The sequence below is a fragment of the Panthera onca genome, chromosome E3 (assembly GCF_046562875.1).
Source record: "Panthera onca isolate mPanOnc1 chromosome E3, mPanOnc1 haplotype 2, whole genome shotgun sequence".
NCBI lineage: Eukaryota > Metazoa > Chordata > Mammalia > Carnivora > Felidae > Panthera > Panthera onca.
The window spans coordinates 5363740-5387321 of record NC_138354.1 but is presented as its reverse complement, the minus strand read 5'-3'; the positions used below and the strand labels follow the sequence as shown (position 1 = coordinate 5387321).

General features: G+C 44.8%; 1 protein-coding gene across 1 annotated transcript in view; it reads left to right on the top strand.

Annotated features, from left to right (window-relative positions):
* The first annotated feature begins 2843 nt into the window (after positions 1-2843).
* The window catches only part of CCZ1 (CCZ1 vacuolar protein trafficking and biogenesis associated), a 33499-nt gene continuing 12760 nt past the window's right edge, over positions 2844-23582 (top strand). The window contains exons 1-10 of the mRNA XM_060649525.3: positions 2844-3057; positions 4038-4135; positions 4238-4331; positions 4656-4733; positions 5111-5158; positions 5732-5815; positions 7313-7488; positions 16219-16300; positions 18257-18318; positions 18580-18691. Coding sequence (XP_060505508.1) covers positions 2938-3057; positions 4038-4135; positions 4238-4331; positions 4656-4733; positions 5111-5158; positions 5732-5815; positions 7313-7488; positions 16219-16300; positions 18257-18318; positions 18580-18691 — 954 coding nt within the window. The 5' untranslated portion in view covers positions 2844-2937. The remainder of the gene's footprint in view (positions 3058-4037; positions 4136-4237; positions 4332-4655; positions 4734-5110; positions 5159-5731; positions 5816-7312; positions 7489-16218; positions 16301-18256; positions 18319-18579; positions 18692-23582) is intronic.

Sequence of the window (23582 nt, the reverse complement as noted above, 5' to 3'; positions counted from 1 at the left end):
TATTCAGTGTTGTGGGAGGGGAGACGTTCAGGGGCCTCTGTGTGGGTTCCTCTCTGTGAGTTCCCCAATTATTTGTGCAAAAGGTCTAATCTTTTTAATGTTTATTTGAGAGAGAGAGAGAGAGAGAGAATGAATGAGCAGGGGAGGGGCAGAGAGAGGGAGACACAGAATCCGAAGCAGGCTCCAGGCTCGAAGCTGTCAGCACAGAGCCCGATGTGGGGCTTGAACTCACGAACTGTGAAATCATGACCTGAACCGAAGTCAGATGCTTAACTGACTGAGCCACCCAGGTGCCCCCAAAAGATGTAATCTTCTATTTCTGTAACTGAACTTAGTTTGGACTCCCTATCATGCAGGTGATAGAATAATCCAGAATTAAGTCAGGCAGTTTGGCCTCCTTCTCTCCCTTCGACCACTAAGTCCTCCTCATTCCTCTCTAGTCTTGTGGCCTTGACCTACCCCTGTAGGTCCACTTGACCTACCCCTCAAGGCCACAGCTACTTCCACTTGGTCCTGACCTTAAGGCCTCTCGGGTCTGGCTTTCTCTGGATTCTGTATATTAGTATTTGGGTACGTCCTGCGCCAAGTACAGCCTACTGCCTGGACGCTCATGAGGATATGGTACAGCCGCAGCACCATGCTTGACGCAGAGGGAAACTACAAGGCTTGCTAGCTCCAGGCTTCACAAGGAAGCAAGGGCACACCCTCTCCACTCTGCGGTCTCCAACATACCTAGGTGTCCATCCTCCCCATTCCACCACCGGCACCCAGGTCTGCCCTCCGACAGTGAGAGAGGGGGCTGCCAATATCTACGCTGTTTTGTTCCTTGCCTTTTGAAACTGAGAAAGCACTTTGATTTCTGGAGTTTTGTTGGTTTCCTTTTGGTTTTGTATCCTTTCTTTCCCGTGGCAATTATTTCAATTAGCTGAATGCATGCAGAGGAGGCAAAGCATACAAGGAAGTAGGAGTGTGCCGGGAAGAAAGCTTGACTAACACTGTTAAGTGCCCTCGTGCCACATTTATATAGTACTTTGTACTTTACAAGGTGTTCTCATTTGTATCATCCAGTGTAATTCTGCAGTAACCCTGTGAGGCAGGTACCGACCTTATTTTGCCAAGGAGGAAACGGAGATTAAAGAAGTGATGAGTCAAAGGTCATTCAACTGGGAAATGGCAAAACCCAGAACTAAAATTCAGGGGTTCCAACTTAAGCCCTGGGCTCTTTGTACTACTTTTCCCAGAAGTATGTACTCAGAGACAAAGGAGGGACTTCTTTCACCTGGAGTATTCAAAGTATTCCTCAAGTCGCAGGGATCTAGGCAGGTGCTTTAGGGTCTCTAAGGGAGATGGGAATGATGGGAAGCAAGTAGAAAAAAAGGGGTGCTTTTAGGCCTCAGTCATACCCCTGGGGCTCTCATTCAACCACGGAAGCCCTGCATCTATTTTATGTATTAGAAGTCCCCAGAGACTTGGGGGGACAAAAGAAGGGAGGAAGGGGGTTCTACTATTAAATACTCATAAATTATTGCTTTAGTACCAAAACACTATTATCTAATGGAGAATTTCATCCACTGGAGTAAGCTAGTTGGGAAAGTCTTTGAAGAGCAAGTGATAATCATTTTGTTGAATAATGATGAAGTATTGAGTACTATTGGCAAATCCATAGTCGCACTGACTTCTCAAAGCAAAATTCCTATCAGTTAAGCATTTACTGTCAGTCATTTTATTTTGTAATTATTTTTTAAAAAGCGTGAGCGAGCAAGGGAGGGGCAGAGAGAGTGAGAGAGGGAGCATCTTCAGCAGTCTCCACACTCAGCAGCGAGCCCCACACGGGGCTCCATCCCCGGACCCTGTGATCATGACCTGAGCGAAATCAAGAGTCCCGATGCTGAACGGACTGTGCCACCCAGGCGCCCCATTAGACATTTTACAAATACGAACTAGAGTCTGGAGAAAGGCTAGGTGATCGGTCCAAGGTTTCACACCCTGCGAGCGACGGGGCTAGGATTAAGTACCCAGACCTATCTCATGTCCAAATTCCGATGCATCTCGCTCCTAAACATGAAGATCTATTCTTCCAGACTGAATAAGAGGTCCCGTTTCTAAACTTCATCTGTGACAAATGAAACGACCTTAAAGCAAGGTCGTCTTGAACTTGCAAAGCGATCCGCTGAGCGGGTTTGAACTCCAAATGCCAGAAGCTAGAAGTAACGAGCTGTTCCAATCATATCCCAATGCAGAGCTCAAAAGCAGGGGAGTCCTCAAAGCTAAGGCAGGACGATACCCTGTTGGCCAAGGTCCGGGATCAGGCACTCCGCGGAGAAGGCCGCGTTCTGGTCCTGCTTGGACCGCACACAATACGCCTCGCGGAGCCCGGCGCCTTCACCTCTGCGCGCAATCTTCCAAGCCTGAGCCTGGGGAATTGGCGTGAGGCGCAAACCCCGTCGGGTTGGTTTGATCCACCAGCCACCTGCGGTCTCTCAAACGGGGATTAAGACAACCCAGAAATGCCAGGACGGACCCTGTAGATGATGGAAGTGGGCCAGTCGCCCCAGCTGAACGCCCGTCCGCCCCTACCCGCGTTTCTTTCACCGCAGAAGCTTCCTTTGCGCCTTCACCTACTTCTAGAAAACTATGCCGGTTCTATTTTTTCTTCAACTACGCGGCCCTCGCCTTCCGCCAGGGCAGACATCTGGGCGCAAACAGTTTCGCTTTCATCTTAACTCAAAAAAAGAGAAACACCTGCCCAGCAAACAAGGGGGAACCAATCCTCACGGGCGCTCGCCAGAAGGGGCCGTTGGGCGGCGGGTTCTTTTTCCGGGCCGGCGGCGACCACTTCCGGGGCGGCCGCGAGCGAGGCGGAAGTGCGGTCTCCTCGGGGCGGCTGTCGCTGGGCGGGCAGAGGGAGGCTCCCGAGGCTGGGGGGGCCGGGCCGGGATGGCGGCAGCGGCGGCCGGGGCCGGGGCCGGAGCCGGGGCGGCCCAGGAGAAGCAGTTCCCGCCGGCGCTGCTGAGCTTCTTCATCTACAACCCGCGCTTCGGGCCGCGTGAGGGCGAGGTACGCGGAGCCGGACCGCGCGCCGGTGTCAGCAGGCGGCCGGAGGAGGGCCTGAGGGCGGGGGCGGCAGGCCGGCGGCGGCCCCGGGAGCCGAGGGGCGCGCCCGGGAGGCGACCCCGGCCAGCACCTGTCACCGCGCTCCTGGAGCGGCTTTTATTGAGGCTGCTTTTGTGCCAAGTGTACGCCCGAGCCGGGGAGTAGACGGGGGCCGGACCACGCCGGCAGGGTCTCTTCCGAGTCCTGGATCTAAGCCCGTGTGTCGAACGAAGCTTCAGCAAGCTCGTCACTCCGCACGGGTTGAGGCTCTGTTTTTTGCATGATTCCTGGGTGACTAAAATTGAGCTAATGTTTTTGTTACCCACCCACCCCCCCCCCCCGCCCCCCGAAGCGTGGATCGAGAGTGCTGGACTTGTAAACCCGAAAATAACGCAGGCTTGGAGGGCCCTTGGAAAGTTCTTTCCCCTTGGAAAGTTCTTTTCCGAATTGATATATAAATCCCAGGGGTGGGTTTTGTTTATTTTCTAGGTGGGGACGGTGACTTCCTCCAAGGATGTCCGGTTCCGCTGGCAGCAAAATCACGGTAGCTTTAAAGGCTGTCAGTCTCAGTGCCCGTGAACCTGCTGAGTTTGACTCGCCTGGAGGCGTACGTCTGCGCACGTGCGCACACGCTCATTTCTTACAATCGTTGGTTTACAAATGAGCAGGAGGCAAGAAACCGTGAGATCGAGTTTTCAGAATAATTGCCTAAGTGCTCCTTCAGATGACATGTGACTTACTGATGATCACAATTGCCTTCCAGGCTCATGAGCGTTATTTACGTAGTGAGGAAAAGATAATTCTGGATTCACTGAAAAGGGTTTTTGTTTTGGTTTTTTGTTAGCACGTGTGACGTCAGACGTTGACTTTGAACAGCTTTTTCAACAGCTGAGATGGGAAAAATGCTGATACTAATGTGGCGATTCTGTCTCTTCACACTTTAGGAGGAAAATAAAATTTTGTTTTATTACCCAAACGAAGTAGAAAAGAATGAAAAAATTAGAAACGTCGGATTATGTGAAGCTATTGTACAGTTTACCAGGTAATACCTTTTAAAGTGCTTTTGCAGAGCTTAGCGAGTTCTTACAACTTCTACAACTTGGAGAACTGTCCCCAATTATCCTTTTTTTATTAATCTTTTTAGGACCTTTAGTCCATCAAAACCTGCAAAATCTTTACATACGCAGAAGAACAGACAGTTCTTCAACGAGCCAGAAGAAAATTTCTGGATGGTCATGGTATTTATATACACAGTATATATCCCTTTCATCTCTGAATTTGTGCGGTGAAGTTATGGGTGACCTTTGCTTTACTCTTAGGACTTGAGGAAAGTCCTCAAGTTAACTCAAGAGTCCTTCATCTTAACTGCTGCAAAGTAGGATTACAGTCGGGTGGGTTGCCGTTTTAAAGTCAGACTTCTATTCAGTGTATTTGTTCTTGGGGCTGTTTCCGGAAGGTGTGTTTCTGGTATTGTGACCTGCTCAAATTTTTTAACTTAAGGGAAGATTAAAAATGTATATGATTGGTTCATTGTGTAACTTCGTTTTATCAAAATTGCATAGGTCGTTCGGAATCCTATCATTGAAAAGCAAAGTAAAGATGGGAAACCAATTGTTGAATATCAAGAGGAGGAGTTGCTGGTAACGTGTCCTTTTTTATTTCTTATTTTTTGAAAGTTTATTACTGAATATATTGAGCGACTTGGTCAGATTTAAGCCGGGTCACTTTTACGGAAGCTTCTCAGGATACGCATAGTGAAGCTTTATGTTTATCGCTTACGCTAGCATAGTTTTATAAAAATGTACATCCCGTCTCACCATTGCCTCCTAGTCATATGTTCAAGGCCCTCCTAAAATTACTGCTTCATAACTGAATTTAAATACCTTTTATTTTCAGCACACAACTGTTGTGGGACTGAGTCTGTAAGCATTATATTGCTTTGCCAAGAGCCTTTGTACATTTGTTATACAGCGGACTTTTTTTCCCCTAAAATTGACATCTATGTCTTTGTTTGCAGGACAAGGTTTATAGTTCAGTGCTACAACAGTGCTATAGCATGTACAAGGTAAGCATGATGCTCTTTCTGAATGGAGTCTAGCCAGTTACCTGTTTCCAGGGATTGTTTAAAAATCTTAATTCTTTAGATGACTGCCTGGTGACTATGTATCTGTTTTAGGGGAGGAAACAATGGGGCCTTTGAAACAGGGTTGAGGTTTATGCATATATTTATTCATTGAGTATTCAGTCTTTCTTTATTCCCAGCCTTGTGCTAGGAATGTGTCCCCATTGGTAAACAAGAAACTCCATGTTCTTGAGGAAGAGACATTCTGGTGATAGAATTTATATAAAGTGAAACTTAAGTATGAGTTGAGGTTAAAAAAAAATATATCCTAAATGATTAGGTGATAACATGGAAATGATATCACTTAATAGTGTGTTGATTTTTTGTGATTTATTTTATAACTCAGGCTTTCTCCTGTACATGTTTTCCCCTTTTAAAAAGAACGGGATGGGGGGGGGGGGGGCGGGGATTAAATAAGCCGAATTAGTCAATGTAAAAGGAAAAGAAGAATTTGTTATCTTGGGAAATTGAAGGGCATAAGAAATTGACTTTTTAAAAAATCTTTTACATCATTAGCTTTTTAATGGTACTTTTCTGAGAGCCATGGAAGATGGAGGTGTCAAGCTCCTAAAAGAAAGATTAGAGAAATTCTTCCATCGGGTAAGTACTTGGAATTTTATTTATAATCTTAGTAGTCTTCAAACAGACCCTTAGAAATACACATACATGAGTTCATTACTCATTGACAAAAAAAACTTAGTACTTGAAGGTGGCTGAGAGCCTAAGATCTTTAGCGGCAAAACCAGACCAATGAGGAAACTTTTTAGATGTGCACTCTTGAATCTCTCTGTCACCTCTGTGCGGGATCAGAGCATCCTGCCATTTGTGTGCACCCCCACAGCATCCTGGAGACACCCTGTGACTTCATCCTTGCCCCGCCTGGGTTGGCCAGTGTGGGCTTACTGCATGGTGATTGGCTAATTAGCAGAATTTAAACTCTTTGCCTGAGTTGTACATTCTTATGGATTGATGAAACAATACTCTGTTTAGTGAGTAGTAATCTGTGTTGACTCAAGGTAAAATTTTTGGCTGTGACACAGACTTTATCCCATTAGTGGTTATTTATTTTTTTTTTAAGTTTATTAATTTACAGAGAGAGCGTGACGCGGGGAGGGACAGAGAGGGAGAAAGCGAAACCCAAGCAGGCTCTGCACTGTCAGCACAGAGCGCCATGTGGGGCTTGAATGCATGAACCGTGAGATCGTGACCTGAGCCAAAAACAAGAGCCAGATGCTTAACTGACTGAGCCACCCAGGCGCCCCCCCCCCCATAGTGGTTTTTAATGTGATTTTTCCCTCCCAAATGATGAATGAGTGTCCCTAAATAGTTGCCACTCTGTTTTACAGTAAGTTACATTTTATATACTCTATCTCTGGTAAAAATCAGTTTATTTTAGTGGAATAATTCTCTGTTTTTTTCCCTAAATTATCTTTGATCTGGTTTTTTTTGTTTGTTTTTTTACATTTGTTTATTTTAGAGAGAGAGAGAGCACACGCGTGTGAGCAGGGGAGGGGCAGAGAGAGGGAGACACAGAGTCTGAAGCAGGCTCCAGGCTCTGAGCTGCCAGGACAGAGCCCGACGCCGGGCTTGAACTCCCGGACCATGAGATCATGACCTAACCCGAAGTCAGCCGCTTAATCGACTGAACCACCCAGGCGCCCCTGTTTCTTCACTTTACTGACCATAATTATTTACCCTCCTGCTGCCTCCTGATTCCTGTTCTTGCCTTCTTTACCCTCCTGTCCATTAACAACTGACTACCTGTCCTTTCAGCGTTATTTTGGTAGGAGGTGGCAGTGTCTGTCCGCGACGTCACTGTTGACATCCCTAATAAGGTTGATATAACTTGAGGAGTGCTAGCGTAAGGAGTTAGTGATTCCAAGAGACAAGACACAATCCTGAACAAACATTAGTTATGTTTGAACTTAATGTCGTGAAATTGGTACTGACTGCACATCTGGTTAGCTGTGGCTCACCCCCTTACTGGTCTTATCGGCGCAGTAGTACGTAATCGTATCATAAATTGACTAATTACCCTGAACTGTCAGTGCTCTATTCCGTGTACTCTAAGTTTAACGCCTTTTTTTTTCCCTACAGTACTTGCAAACGTTGCATTTGCAGTCATGTGATCTCCTCGACATTTTTGGTGGAATCAGCTTCTTCCCCTTGGATAAAATGACTTATTTGAAAATCCAATCCTTTATTAATAGAATGGAGGAAAGCCTGAGTATAGTCAAATACACCGCCTTCCTCTATAACGATCAGCTGATCTGGTATGTATGCTCCCGAGGCTTGGCCTGTAAAAGAAGAAAATCTTTGAGGATCATAAAAACCGCAGTGACTGGGTTGATAGCAGGCTGTTGGACTGGAACAGATAGCAAGGGGGCAAGGGCAAGGTGGGAAGCGTCTTTATCCTGTCAAAATAAAGCAGTGATGACTTAAACCAAAAGTAGGGTGATTTGGGTTAAAACGACCAAGCAGGGGAGCTTAAAACTGGCGCCATGCAAGGTGGAGAAAACGTTTCTGCCGAGCTGAGTTTAAGAAGCCTGTTTTTATTTTGGCGTTCTTCCAAAAATGTCTTTAAAGAAACCGTATAGTCAATGTGGAAAGCATACTTTTCAGACTTTGTTTTAAAGAAGCTAGATGAAAAAAAAAAAATACCCGAGAAGTTAAATGTGCTATAAAACCAGGAAGTTACCCACTAGCAACAAACTGTGCAACCTGTAGTGAGAACAAAAACATAATTTCTTTGAGAATGTTAATCCTGGAGAAGAAAAGATAAACTGTAACTAATGCTTTCAGCTGCGGCAAGACAGCTCCAGCAAAGCCACGCGCACGTGCATGCGACTGCATAGACCTGCAGGGGGTGTGGAGCCGGCTGTTCATCTGTGTCTGAGATGGGCTGCTGGGGTCCGGGAGCTCTTCGGGTGCTCGCACGCATTCAGTGTTCGTGTTTGCTTGTACTAATACCCCGCTTTCTTCAGTTAGGGCTGCGGCCACGTTTGAGCGCTAAACCCGAGTTCAGCTAACAGGGCAGTAACGGTTCCCTGAAACCTTCCACGGTTCCCGAAACCCGTCCTCTCCCTGCCAAGGTCTTGTAGCCTCATTTTAGGAAGAGAAATTGACTGAAAGAAGTTAAACACATTGTTTATTAAACATATTGATGAGTTTTGATGTAGAGTTTGTTTTCTCCTATGAAAACAACAAATTCCAGATGAAAAGACCTCTTCTTTTTTGTTTAACAAATTATTCAGCAGGGAACCTGATGCTGTATTAGCTGGCCCTGTTCTAGGTGCTTTGTATGATATGCACGCTGTAGTAGTGAAATGAAATTCTTAATGCTGCCGCGAGAAGGTGAAGGGGAGTTACTTACACGGGGTTGGAGGGCGTCAGGTCTGGGGAGGGAGTGGCTTTCCAAAGGCAGAAATTAACAGGGAGATGCTGGGAAGGGTGCACACGGCCACGGTGACAAGATTGAGGGACAAGCTGGAATTGAACAGCAGTCCGTGGCCTTGGTGCCCTTGGCAGAGGAAGGGCAGCTCAGATTCCAGTCACCAGGCACAGCAGAAGGGCTGACGTGGGTATGAGCTCGGGAGGTGAGAAAGGGTTCAGGCCTAGAGCAAGAGGGTCCCCTCAAGGTCAGTAGCTCCTGCTGAGAGGCTGTGGGGCCAGCCTGACGAGCAAGCCTGGCTGCGTTCCAGAAGCCTCAGCTCACAGGGCTAAATGTTGCCCAGCTCCTGGGATCCTCTTGGTATCTTTGTCTTTGTGAAGGATGTCCCGACACCCCCTGGGGTTAAGCAGTGCCCAGCTCTGGTGGCCGTACAGAGCTGCTCTGTGGTCCCACCCTAATATGCTGGCAGGGCAGACAGAGCTGGTCCCAGACAGTCACCACAAGAAGGAGCTTTAAGAAAAACAGCACATTTTGAGAAGCGGCTGTTGATCACAAAGCTAGTGTATGAAAATACCTATGAAGTATTTCGTATTTTGTGAGCAGAATATGTATTTGCTCGTATTGCTTACCGTAGATATACATACGTTTTTTAGTTTTGAATGGTTTGTTTTGTCAAGTGGAGCCCAGTGGTGGTGTTGCTGTGTTTAATGTTTTGTTTTTTTCATCATAAGTATACTGTTTAATCCCTACACCCCTGTTCCTGCCTACCCCCACCTGCCTCCCCTTTGGGAACCATCAGTTTGTTCTCTATAGTTGAGAGTCTGTTTTTTGGTTTGTTTCTCTCTCTTTTTTTTTTCTTTTGCTCATTAGTTTCTTAAACTCCACATATGAGTGAAGTCCTATGGTATTTGTCTTTCTCTGACTTATTTCACTTAGCATTACACTCTATTGATATTGTTGCAGATGGGAGTATCTCATTTTTTCATGGCTGAATAATGTTTCATTGTATATATACACCATATCTTTTTTTTTTTTAATGTAACTTATTGTCAAATTGGCTAACACACAGCATATACCGTGTGCTCTCGGTTTTGAGGGTAGATTTCCATGATTCATCACTTACGTATAACACCCTGTCTTCATCTTAACAAGGGTACACCACATCTTCTTGATCCGTTTATCTATTTATGGGCACTTGGGTTGCCTCTGTAGTTTGACTGTTGAAAATAATGCTGCCATAAACATAGGGGTGCATGTATCCCTTTGAATTAGAGTTTTTGTATATTTTGGGCAAATACCCAGTAGTGTAGTTGCTGGAACATAGGGCGGTTCTATTTTCAATATTTTGAGGAACCTCCATACTGGTTTCCACTCGGAGGAATCTTGATAATATTTTCCACAGTGGCTGTACCAGTTTGCATTCCAGCCAACAGTGGAGGAAAGTTCCCCTTTCTCCACATCCTCACCAATAGCTGTTGTGTCTTGGGTTGTCGAATGTCGAATTTAGCCATTCTGACAGGAATGAGGTGATCTCCCATTGTAGTTTTGGTGCGCATTTCCCTCATGATGAGTGATGATGAGCATCTTTTCAGGTGTCTGTTGACCATCTGGATGTCTTTGGTGAAATGTCTATCCGTGTCTTCTGCCCATTTTTTGATTGGGTTATTTGTTTTTTGGGTGTTGAGTTGTATCAGTTCTTTATTTATTTTGGATATTAACCCTTTATTGGATTTGCAAGTATCTTCTACCATTCCAGTTTGCCTTTCAGTTTTGTTGATTGTTTCCTTTGCTGTGCAGAAACTTTATTTTGATGAGTCCCAGATGGTTTATTTTATTTCTCTTGCCTCGGGAGAGAAAATGTTGGTACAGCCGATGTCAGAGACGTTACTGCCTGTGCTCCCCTCAAGGGTTTTTATGGTTTCAGGTCTCACATTTAGGTCTTTAATCCATTTTGAGTTTATTTTTGTGTATGGTGTGAGAATGTGGTCCGGTTTCATTCTTCTGCATGTTGCTGTCCAGTTTTTCCAATACCCATTTGTTGAAGAGACTTTTCCCCGTTGGATATTCATTCCTCCTTTGTCAAACATTAATTGACTGTATAATTGTGGGTTTATTTTGGAGTTTTCTGTTCTATTCCATTGATCTGTATGTCTGGTTTTTTTTTTAATATGAAATTTATTGTCAAATTGGTTTCCATACAACACCCAGTGCTCATCCCAACAGGTGCCCTCCTCAATGCCCATCACCCACCCTCCCTGCCCTCCCACCCCCGATCAACCCTCAGTTTATTCTCAGTTTTTAAGAGTGTCATATGGTTTGGTTCTCTCCCTCTCTAACTTTTTTTTTCCTTCCCCTCCCCTATGGTCTTCTGCTAAGTTTCTCAGGATCCACATAAGAGTGAAACCATATGGTATCTGTCCTTCTCTGTATGGCTTATTTCACTTAGCATAACACTCTCCAGTTCCATCCACATTGCTACAAAAGGCCACATTTCATTCTTTCTCACTGCCACGTAGTAGTCCATTGTATATATAAACCACAATTTCTTTATCCATTCCTTAGTTGATGGACATTTAGGCTCTTTCCATAATTTGGCTATTGTTGAAAGTGCTGTTATAAACATTGGAGTACCGGTGCCCCTGTGCATCAGCACTCCTGTATCTCTTGGGTAAATTCCTAGCAGTGCTATTGCTGGGTCATAGGGTAGATCTATTTTTAATTTTTTGAGGAACCTCCACACTGTCTTCCAGAGCAGCTGAACCAGTTTGCATTCCCACCAGCAGTGCAAGAGGGTTCCCGTTTCTCCACTTCCTCGCCAGCATCTATAGTCTCCTAATTTGTTCATTTTAGCCACTCTGACTGGCATGAGGTGGTATCTCAGTGTGGTTTTGATTTGTATTTCCCTGATGAGGAGTGACGTTGAGCATCTTTTTATGTGCCTGTTGGCCATCTGGATGTCTTCTTTAGAGAAGTGTCTGTTCATGTTTTCTGCCCATTTCTTCACTGGATTATTTGTTTTTCGGGTGAGAAGTTTGGTGAGTTCTTTACAGATTTTGGATACTAGTCCTTTGTCCGATATGTCATTTGCAAATATATTTTCCCAATCCATTGGTTGCCTTTTAGTTTTGTTGATTGTTTCCTTTGCAGTGCAGAAGCTTTTTATCTTGATGAGGTCCCAATATTTCGTTTTTGCTTTTAATTCCCTTGCCTTTGGAGATGTGTCAAGTAAGAAATTGCTGCGGCTGAGGTCAGAGAGGTTTTTTCCTGCTTTCTCCTCTAGGGTTTTGATGGTTTCCTGTCTCACATTCAGGTCCTTTATCTATTTTAAGTTCATTTTTGTGAATGGTGTAAGAAAATGGTCTAGTTTCATTCTTCTGCATGTTGCTGTCCACTTCTCCCAGCACCATTTGTCTGTTTTTATGCCAGTACTATACTGTCTTAATTACTGCTTTATAATGTAATTGGAAATCTGGAATTAGTTTTTTCAAGATTGCTTTGGCTGTTCAAGGTTTTCTGTGATTCCATACAGATTTTAGGATTGTTACAGTTCTGTGAAAAATACTGTTGGTATTTTCACAGAGGTTGCATTCAGTGTGTAAATTGCTTTACGGTAGTGTAGACCTTTTAACGATATTCTTCAAAATGTCTATTTGTGCTTTTAATTTCTTTCATCATTGTTTTATAGTTTTCATAGTACAGGTCTTTCACCTCTTTGGTTAAATTTATTCCTAAATATTTTATTATTTTTAGTGCAGTGTAAATAGGATTGTTTTCTTCATTTCACCTTCTGCTTCATTACTAGTGTATGGAAATGCGACAGATTTGTGTGCATTGATTTTGTATGCAACTGTACTGAATTTATTTGTCGGTTCTAGCAGTTTTTTGGTGGAGTCTTTAGAGGTTTTTATACAGAGTATCGTGTCATTTGCAAATAGTGACAGTTTTACTTCCTCCTTACCAATTTGGATGCCTTTTTATTTTTTCTGTTGTCTGATTACTGTGGCTAGGACTTCTAGTTCGATGTTGAGTAAAAGTGGTGAGGATAGGCATCCTTGTCTTGGTCCTGATCTTCGGGGAAAAGCCCTCAATGTTTCCCCTTTAAGTGTGGTGTTTGCTGTGAGTTTTTCATACATGGCCTTTATTATGTTGAGGTATATTCCTTCTAGGCCTACTTTGCAGAGGGTTTTTGTCATGAATGGATATTGTACTTTGTCGAATTTTTTTTTTTTTGCATCTATTGAAATGATTATATGGGTTTTATCCTTTCTCTTAATGATGTGCTGTATCACATTGATTGTTTTGTGAACATCGAACCACCCTTGCATTCTGAGAATAAATCCCATTTGATCGTGGCATATGATTTTTTTAATGTATTGATGGTTTTGGTTTGCTACTTTATTGTTTTGAAATTAACTGATTGAGGGTAGAAATATCTGTCTGTTCCAGGACATGGCCAGAACCTGGTACACTGTATGTGCTCAGTAAATGTTGGTTGTGAGCTCAAAGCAAATGGTTAGTAGAAAATCTCTTCTGTTTGAACTGTGTTGCATTTCATGGATGGATTTGGTTTTACAGTGGCCATGATAGCATTCGACATTACTGCTCTTTGGTAGGAGGTCATTCAGCTTTCTTGTCCAGAGTTCTTGGCCTGTTTTGTTTTATTTTGCTTTTTCTTGGCCTGTTTTTTTTTTTTTTATTAAAAAAGATTTTTTTAATGTGTATTTATTATTGAGAGACAGACCCAGAGTGTGAGCAGGGGAGGGGTAGAGAGAGGGGGAGACACAGAATCTGAATTAGGCTCCAGGCTCTGAGCTGTCAGCACAGAGCCTGACATGGGGCTCTAATTAAAAAACTGTAAGATCATGACCCTAGCTGAAGTCGGTCGTCTGACCAACTGAGCCACCCAGGCACCCCCCTTGGCCTATTTTTTGAGAGTATTTTCTTTTTAGTGAATGGATTTAGTTTCCAGAGGTTAATGCTTTTATGAATAACTGCTTTAGATACTTAAGTTAATCAAAGTTGAGCATAATCTGGACTAGATTATTTTACATTTAATACGCGACACTAATGTAGTCCATATTGTAGACTAAACTGATCCTGATGGAAAGGATTTTGCATTGCACACAAGTGGATCAGTTGACATTTAAGCTGAAGAAAAGTTTGTGTTTTTTTGTTTGTTTTGTTTTTTTTTTTAAGAAAAAAAATTATAATGGGATGCCTGAGTGGCTCAGTCGGTTAAGCGTCCACCTCTTGATTTTGGCTCAGGTCATGATCTCACGGTTCGTGAGATCAAGCCCTGTGTTGGGCTCATTGCTGACAGCATTGAGCCTGCTTGGGATTCTCTCTCTCCCTCTCTCTCTTTGATCCTCTCCCACTCATGTTCTCTTTGTCTCTCTCTCAAAATAAACAGACTTTAATTTTTTTAATTATTCATATTAAATAAGTATATTTGAGAGACTTTGAAGGAACACCTTTACGTCTAAACATGAGCAGTCTGTTTCCTGTTTGATGTGAGCCATTGATAGAATCCTGAATCATTTGGACCTGCCAGTGCAGGAATTTTTTGCTTTATGTATTATCTGTTTGCTTATTTGTGTTAAGGAAGGAACTTTTTGATTTTTTTAACTATTATTTTTTTTCCTAAAAACTGTTCCCCAGTAGTAACATCCTCTATAATTATAATGCATTATTACTTCATTTATTTTTGTATCTGTACTTGTATTTTGCGTTTTATTTCTTAGGGGAGCAGAAGAAGGGCTGGGTGGCAAACCCTGGAGAGAGGGTTGCTAACGGAGATCCTACCACTAGGGCAGGCCTTAGTGCAGGCAAAGCAGGAATTGTCTGCTTCGGGTTTTGTGCTTGGGACAGCTGGCTGCAACTTAGTATTTTTGTTTTTAAGTTTTCAATCCAGAAAACCACCACCAAAGTATTTAGTGCCTAGCATTGAGTCTTAAGTGATAAAAACCAAGCCCTAACGTGGCACACATAGGAAGCAGTTAAGTAGTGTTTTCTTCCATTTCTTCTTACGGGGTTTTTTCTACTTTGCGCCCTGTGGCCTAGAATAGCACCATCCAGAATGAATAGGGGTCAAGCCACGTGTATTATTTTAAGTTTCCCAGTAGCTGTGTTGAAAAAAAAAAGACTGGTGAAATTAATATTTTAGCCCAGTATTTCTAAGCTTATTTATTTCCACTTGTAAAAACATAAATTATTAATGACTTTTTTTTTTTTTTTTTTTTGGTGCTAAATCTTAAAACTCTAGCGTGTGTTTTAGCACTTACCGCAACCAGCCACATTTCAAGTGTTCAGTGGCCAGATGGGCCCAGTAGCTGCTGTTAGTGGCAGTGCTAGAAATGGCCCAGAACATAGTGCTTTACGTGGTGATCTCTTCTACTTGACCATCGACGACCCTGCCCTACCAGCACTTCTGACTCCTGTCTTGAAAGGATCGTAACATCCAGAAAATGTTTTGTTTTCCTTTTTCTCTTTCTCTCCCCTTACCTGAGTTTTTTTTTTTTTTTTTTTTTCTGCAAAACGAAAGAGTAGGTGACTTCACACATTTGATTTGGAAATTTGGTCTGCCTCGTTTGGCTGCGTGAGAGTTGGAGAGTTAGGGTTGTCCTAGGACAAACCTTAAAGGTTCTGCTTGGTGGAAAACAGAACAAACCTGCTTAAGGGGCCAGAGCCCCCTTACACTTTCAGCTGTGGACCAGACCTTTTGAAAATTGAACCTGGAAGGAAGAGGGTGGCATAGGAAGAGGAAAAGGTGAGACAGCCTCGGAACAGTCTCAGTAAGGGAACAGCATGTATTTGCCAGGACAAGCCAGATTTTTCTAACAGATGGTCTTTCTGGGAAAAGCAGACCAAGCCTCTGGAATGTGCTATAGAGGCTTGATTTATATAGAGTTGGATCTTAGCGCAGGATTTTTTTTTTTTTTTTTTCCTGTTCTCTTGAAGAGAAAAAACCCCAGACAGACTCCTCATCGTCTGTTTATACCCCTACCTAGACACATGATTTCAGACAGGGTCTGATGCCTGCTAGTGTCTCCGCACCCGTTTCCACATGCTTATTCTCACCTCATGTCAGATTAGATCTGCCTGAAAGTTTCTTTCTTTGTCTTGCTCCTTTCTGCCTACACGGAAATCATAGAATTAAAATCCTCGTATGTTTCTGAGACCCGGCGGGAGCACATCCCCCGTCTACAGCATGCCAGTATTTGCCGGGAGGCTGGGCGATGGCATATGCATTTCCGCATGGCCTAGAAAGCGGAGGGGACTCGGCGGCCCAAAGTGGAGCGTTGTGGTCGTTAATGCTCCCTGAGGAATCCTCCATGGGATTCAAGGAGAGAATCAAGTCCCATCAAATCAGACTGGTGGCTTTTTGTTAAAATGGCACGTGGAGTACAGGATGGCACAATAGTAGCCTTCGCCAGGTCAGGATAACTGCCGGTGCCAGACTAGTTGAATCCATTCCCTTCTGGAACTTGACAAAGAGACGGCATCTTGATAAAATGGAAACGAGGAAAAAAGAGGAGCTTTGTTACAATCAGAGCCATAGGAAGACGGAAGACCAGTTCCAGGCTTTTAACACCGTGCTTTTCTGATGTTTCAGGAGTGGGTTAGAGCAAGATGACATGAGAATTTTATACAAATACCTCACCACATCTCTATTTCCAAGGCATATTGAACCTGAGGTATGGCCGGGTACTAGTCTCTCTCCCCCGCTCCCCCAACCCACCCCCGTCTCTATGTGTGTGTATCCTGTGTGTATACACACGCACACACCCCCGCACACCTGCGCGCCCGGGCTGGGGGGCTGGGGAGGAGGGCGGAGTAACACGGTGGTGGGTGGGGCAGTTCTGATCTGTATTTTACGTTGCTGGTATGATAAATATTTGGTTGTGTATTCATTAGCCCAGAAAACCACATATGCCACCTCTTGGTTTTGTTAGGTTCAAATGCAATAGAAAGGTCTGTTCTTAAGAGGAGCAATTCATTGAGCGGAGGAAAAGCTGGGATTTTAGGTAGGGTTCTGGGAACTTGAAAACACCCAGGATCTTTGACAGAACAAAGGTTAATCCCGTAGCCTTGTCATTACCAACGTGAGGTGTCATTGAGTGGCTGTTCTGTTGCCTGCCTGGCTTCTCCACTGTGGTGCTGTACTTCCCAGTTTTATGCAGAGACCAGTAAGTAATGCTGCAGCCTTCTCCCCAGAGTGCCCTTCTGCAGCCCTCCTCGGGTTGAAGATGAAAAATACTTGTAGCCCAGAAACCATTTTGGCTCAGGTGCATATATGTGCTTGCCCTCTTCTTGCCCTCCCTCTGTTTAAGACTGTGAGTTAAACAACAGGAAGAAAATGACTTTGGTAGGAAATTGATAGGCCCCTGGGTGGCTCAGTCGGTTCAGCGTCCCACTCAATATCCGCTCAGGTCTCGATCTCAGAGTCATGAGTTCAAGCCCCGTGTTGTGAAGCTTACTTAAGAAAAAAAAGGAAAAGAAAAAGAAATTGAAAGGAAGGTTCTGAGAAGGACCTAGTCCTGTACTTAGTCCCTTTCCAGGCGGTTTGAGTGCAGTGACTCATGTTTCTTGAGAACGTACCACATACCAGACACCGAACCGAGCGACCAGCAAACGTGAACGATCTCCTGCATCCTGAGGCCCATCTTACATGTTGGATGCTCCAGCTTAGGGGGCTTCGGTGATGTGCCCGGAGTAACTAGCTAGTAAGTGGCAGGGCCAGGACTTGATCTCAGGGTCTGCCTGATGCTAAATTAGCTGCTTACATGCACACCGTCGGGAGGCTTTTCCACGTGTGACCGTGCCACTGCTGCAACAGGGAACTCTGTTTGGTGCTTGATGATAAGTCCAAGGAGCCAGGCTTACAAAATAGGAAGCCACAGTACACAACGTGGCAACGTGAGTGTGGATGCATGAGGTCTTGTCTCATGACCACCGCACGTGGGAGAGTTGGAGCTATGTTTTTACTGTTGCACTTAGAATGTTTTTCAATCTTTGCGGAGGGGACCTCTATGCTAAAACTTTATACAGACTGAAAGAATGTCAAAACTTTTAGAGTAACAGGTTTTAGCTAACACGACTTGGATTTTTTTCCCTTTTCCTACGTGTGTTGAAAGCAGTACATCTTCAGAGAAAGAATGTCAGGAGTGTGCTCCATGCTCCACATCCAGATCCACGAGGGGGCGTGACGTCCTGGCCGAGGCAGGGGCTTTGATGTCACAGAGGCTTGCGGTCAATGCCTGGCTCTGCCATGTAGGACCTGTGTGCGTTGGTGAACTTGTACTAACTTGAGTTTCCATGACGAGGAGATAGGAAGAGTGTGTTCTCTCGAGGGGTCCTATGAGGTGGTCATCGCCTAGCATCTGTTAACCCCGTGGGAGATTCTGGTTACTGGCATAAAAGGGACTAAGTCAGTGTATGGAGCTGAGGTTATGATCAAGTTATGATGGTTCTGCTTCATATCAGTGCCTTCTTTCCTCTGTAATCCTTCCTCTCTCTCTTTGGTGGGATAAGAGGAGAGAATGATACAGAAAAATGGTCTGGAGCCAACTAGTAGATATGAGTGCTGTTTTCAAAGCTTTAAAAGCAGGAATATCTAAGAAGTCATCTCTGAACATTGTATTTGTTTACAGTTGGCGGGAAGAGATTCTCCAATAAGGGCAGAGATGCCAGGAAATCTTCAACATTATGGAAGGTAAAACTTGTGTTCTCTGAAAAACAGTATTAGATTTTATGATCTCTTTTGGTAAAGATAAAATCATCAATACTGAATTACCTTTGTGCTGTTTATTGGCAATAATCAGCAAAGGAAATTCTGATGTCTCCAGTGAGTTAAAACTTTATCGTATTCTGATTTGGTGTCTTCCCCCCCAAAATGAATATATATTAAGTAGGAATATATTTCTGTTTGTACTTTACCTAATTGAATGGAGTCATTTCCGTGCTTACTTTGCAGATTTCTTACTGGACCCTTGAACCTAAATGATCCAGAAGCAAAATGCAGATTCCCCAAGATTTTTGTAAATACGGACGACACGTATGAAGCCCTGCATTTAATCGTTTATAAGGTAACAACTGTTTTTCCCTCCACTGTTGCAGATTAACGCGAAAAGTAAATCCTTCTTGCGTGTGTACACAAGTGTGTGCACGTACATACCTCTTCGTTATTTCTCGGAACAAAAGTTGAGAGTTCTAATCACTGTATAACTCACAATGAGTGCTCCTCTAGAACAGTGGGCTTATTTTCAGCTCCTTTTCAGTACTTTTGTTATTAGCGAAAGAATCAGAGTGACAGATACTGTATCTGTATTCAAATACTGTTCTGGCTCACCAGGGTTTGAAGTCCCGGGCGCTCACAAACCAGAGGCCACCAAAGGTTGTGTTACCTGGTAGTCCGGTGCCTTCTGGTGTGGGCCTGGCTATGCCTCAGTGAATTCTGCTTTTGCAGATTTGAAAGCCGAGGACTTGCTGATTCTATAACCTTAGTGTCCGTTTGTTTCAGGGTATCATCTTGTTAGGTTGTTTTTTTGTTTAAGTTCATTTCTTTGTTATGAGAGAGAGCGAGAGAAAGAGAGCGAGCGCACGTGAGAGAGCGGGGGAGGGCTAAGGAGAGAGGGGGAGAAAGAGAATTCCCCAGCAGGCTCGCTCTGTCCTGTCAGCGCAGACCACGATGCAGGGCTCGAACCGACGAACCGCAAGATCATGACCTGAGCTGAAATCAAGAGTCGGAAGCTTAACCAGCTGAGCCACCCAGGTGCCCCATTGTTAGAAGCTGGATTTTTTTAAAGTTTATTTTATTTATTTTTTGAGACAGAGAGAGACAGAGCGTGAATGGGGGAGGGTCGCAGAGAGAGGGAGACACAGAATCCGAAACAGGCTCCAGGCTCTGAGCTGTCAGCACAGAGCCCGATGCGGGGCTCGAACTCACGGACCGCAAGATTGTGACCTGAGCCGAAGTTGGGTGCTTAACCGACTGAGCCACCCAGGTGCCCCAGAAGCTGGATTTTTTTAAAGGTGGTTTTGGTTCAAGAAAGAAAGCTAAGCGTGTATGTTTATCTTCTTCCCCACCTGAGAGTACAATTATGTTTCAACTTGTAAAGGCCTAGAAATGATGTTGTAAGAGCGCAGGGGGGAGTGCACATCAGAGCACGAGGGGGCTGTCTCTCCCTGGAAGGCAGAAAGGGGGTGTAAGTGTGGTGCTGGTGGAGGAAGTCTGGCCGAGGACATGAGTGGAGGGAGTGTGCTCGGGCAAGAGCCCACCCGCCCCCCAGAAGCCCAGAGAAGCTCCCGGCTTGGGGGGACACCTGAGGAGTCGGAAGGGGGACGTGAGCTTGGAAAGAAGGGGAGTAGGTGAAATGTATATAAATCGGCCGGCCACCCCTTTTCCTGTGCTTGCACACAGGCAGCTGACACCCATCCCCGGGTGAAAGTCGAGGGTCCTTTTAAAGAAGAACGATCGGGGGAGCCCTAGAGCGGCCGGTGTGGGCGTGAGCACCTGGGAGCATGTGGCGTCCCCAGGCACCCGTGTGACTGCTGCCCTCGTCCTGTCCCCAGAGCAAAGCCCCCCTCCCTGCTTGGCCACGCACTCCCTCATCCTTCAGCATGTTTGGAAAAACAAAACTGTAGGTCCTGAGAGAAACAAAAATGACTCTGGGAACAGAGAGAACTTGAAAAAGTTTGCGTCCAGAGATTAGAGAAGTGTATCTATAAAATAGAACCAGGAAGACACGAAAGAGTCCGGGTGAGCGTGAACGAGCGTAAACTAGGCTTAACTGAAAATACAGTTCCTAAGCGTATCGACTGGAGCAAGATGGACGTGGCATGAAATTTGCCATTTTAACCCTCTTCCCTTTAATGTCTATTTTGAGAGAAAGTGTGAGCCGGGGAGGGGCAGAGAGAGGGAGAGAGAGAGAGAGAGAGAGAGAGAGAGAGAGAATATGCCAGGCAGTGTCCATGCTTAGCACGGAGCCTGATGTGGGGCTTGGTCTCAAACTTGTGAGATCGTGACCTCAGCCGAAATCAATAGTCGGACACTTAACCGACTCGGCTACCCAGGTACCCTGCCGTTTTAACCATCTTTAAGTGTACAGCTCAGTGACATCACTACATTCACACTGTTGTGCAGCCATCATCACTGTTTCCGGAACTTTCCTTCAACACAAATTCTGTACCCATTAAACAACAACCTTTTCAGCCCCTGTCCCCCAAAATTATAATTTTTGACAACTTCATTGTAAGGGTTAAAGATGAATTGTCTTGCCTGGAGCATGAGATGAAAGGATATGAGATGAAACTACAGAAGAACAACGGGAGAGGAGAATTTCAACGTGTGATTCACAATGTGGAGGAGAGGAGAGCAACAAAGTGGTTATGGGGACACCTTTTGCTTAAGAGGTACACATTTGCTGGACCGAAAAGGCCCACTGAATGTCTTGCACGGTGAACCAAAAAGACATATTTCTACCCATACGATGGGCAGTTTCAGAAGTATAAGGATCCTAGAAACTTCCAGAAGGAAAATCAAGTCATTTGAGAAGTTCTGAGAGAAAATGGGTTTCAGTGTAGAATTCTTTGCTGAGCCAAACTATCCATCACGAGTGACCTCGAAGAAGGATGTTCTTAAACATGCAAAGTTTCAGGAAGGTTACCCCATGTGTCCTTCCTTCAGTCAGAGGAAAGGGGGCTCTGTCCTGGGTCAGGGGCTCCAGAACAAAAAGGTGTTGAGTTCATGACATAGCAGGACTAAGAGATTTGATTAAGTGTTGGGTGTCAGAAGGAGGGGCCCAGAAGGAGAGAATTCCAGGCAAGACAAACCAACAGATGTGTCTGAAAATGAACCGAAGTGAAGTGTGGCATACGGGGGTAGGGAAGGGCCCGCCTCTCTGTCACACTTAAAATCATTCTCCTCTGAGTGACTCAGGGTAATGACTTTGAACCCTAATGGAAGAAATACCCTGGTACAGTCTCTTATGGGATTTCCATTTTTAGAGTCAAATCAATAGATAGAATTTTAAGTGTGGTGAGAGGACATCACAGTTATTTCACAGTGTTCTCTTTTCCTCAAAACAGCTTTATCGAGTTGTAGTTCACATACCATATAGTTTGCCTCTTTAATGTATTCAGTTCAGGCGTTTCTAACCGCACAGTGCAGGGGTCCCCAGGACCACCCTCACTTCGGACACACACTGCTGGCTCGGGAGCCCTCAGGACCACCGTCAGGCCAGGAGTTCTTTAGAGGCACTCACAGGACCCGGAGTGGCCGGTGCATTCCCAGTTAAAGTTAATGGCAGCAAAGGAGTATGGGTGAAGGACAGCCCGGGGAAGAGGCACACGGGGCAGGATCCAGGAGGCACTGGGCGCAAGCTTCCAGTTGTCCTCTCGCGGTAGAACCGTGCAGACAGCGCAGGGCCTGTTACTGCCAGCGGTGACGTGTGATGTGTGTGCAGAATTGTCATCCAGGGAAGCTTGATGGGCCTCGATGTCCAGAGTGTTTGATGGGCGTTGGCCACGCATATTCAGCTGACCGCCAGAGTCACTGACCTCCAGAGGTCCACTGATGCCGGGTGGGCTCAGGGCCCGAAGGGATGTTGGCCTGTGGTTTTTCTTTCCTTTTGAATCGTCATCTGGCTTTGCTTGCTATCAGGGTAGAATTGGCCTCCGGATAAGCTGGGAAGTGTTTCCTCCTCTCCTGTTTTTTGGAAGACTTTGTGAAAAACTACTGTTGGTTCTTTGAGTATTTGGTCATGGTAGAACATCTACATCTGGGCTTTTCTTTGTTGGAAGTTTTAAAATTATTAGTCTCTGTACTTGTTACAGGTTTTATTGTCTTTCTTCTTGAGTCTGTTTCAGTTGCTTATGTCCTACTAGGAATCTGTTCATGTTGCTTGTTTTTCAGTTTGTTCACATAGAACGTTGCATAGTTTTAAAGCCTTAAGAATCTTATTTTCCCCTATAAGTCGGTAGTGATGTCCCCTCTTCAGTTGCTCGTTTAGTGGTTTACATCTTTTCACTTGGTCTAGCTGACCGAGCTGAAGGTTTTCCAGTTTTGCTCATCTTTTCAGAAAACCAACTTTTGGTATTTTTCCTATTATTTTTCTATTCTCTTTCACTTATTTCTGCTCTAATCTTCATTCTCTTCTTCCTTCTGCTTGCTTTAGGTTTACTTTGCTCTTCTTTTTTCCAAAATCTGAGGATGGAAGTTGAAGTTCTTGATCTGAGATCTTTCTTCCTTTTAGTATATGTGTTGACGGCTCTGAAGTTAATACTCGGACTCAGTAGATTTTCTTGAAGAAACAGACCTCCATTTGCCGTTTGCCCTTAGAACAGTTTCCCTCTGGAAATTTAAATTACTGTTTTTTATAATTTCCTCCAATTATGGTGTTTGAAGAGAGAGTGTGGACCTCCTCATGCCGCCATTTTGGATGTGCTCCCGAGTCCTGGTCCTCTGTAGATACCTACTGGTCTGTGTCTGGAGTAACTGATGTGGTGTCTGAGATGAACATGTGGCAGGCGGGGAGGGTGGGCAGGACAGTCCGTCAGCTGACAGTTGTTGGGAAAGTGATGGTCTGTTGGGTTCATCGTGCCATTCTCTGTGCTTTTCTGTGTAGTCAGAGTTCAGGTTTTTAAACAGAGTCTTGAAAGGCACATTTAAAAAGTCAGCCCATGAGGGGTCACACATGCACATCCCCGCAGGGACCCTGCAGATGGGTTCCATTAGCCCTGAAGCGAACGGGGCTTCAGGATGGAGGGTTCTGTGAAACAGAGTCGTATGTGTCACAAGGAGGCCAGCGGCCACTCACATCCGCTAGGTAGCACTTGGAAATGCACAGCTAGTGGTCCCAGGTTGGCTGATATTTCAGGAGAGGCTGGATGGTGGAATTTTGGTAGAAAACTAGTTGGCATCGAAGTCAGAATTACCCAGGAAGAAACACCCGTTGGATGGAACTCGCCTGTGAGCCC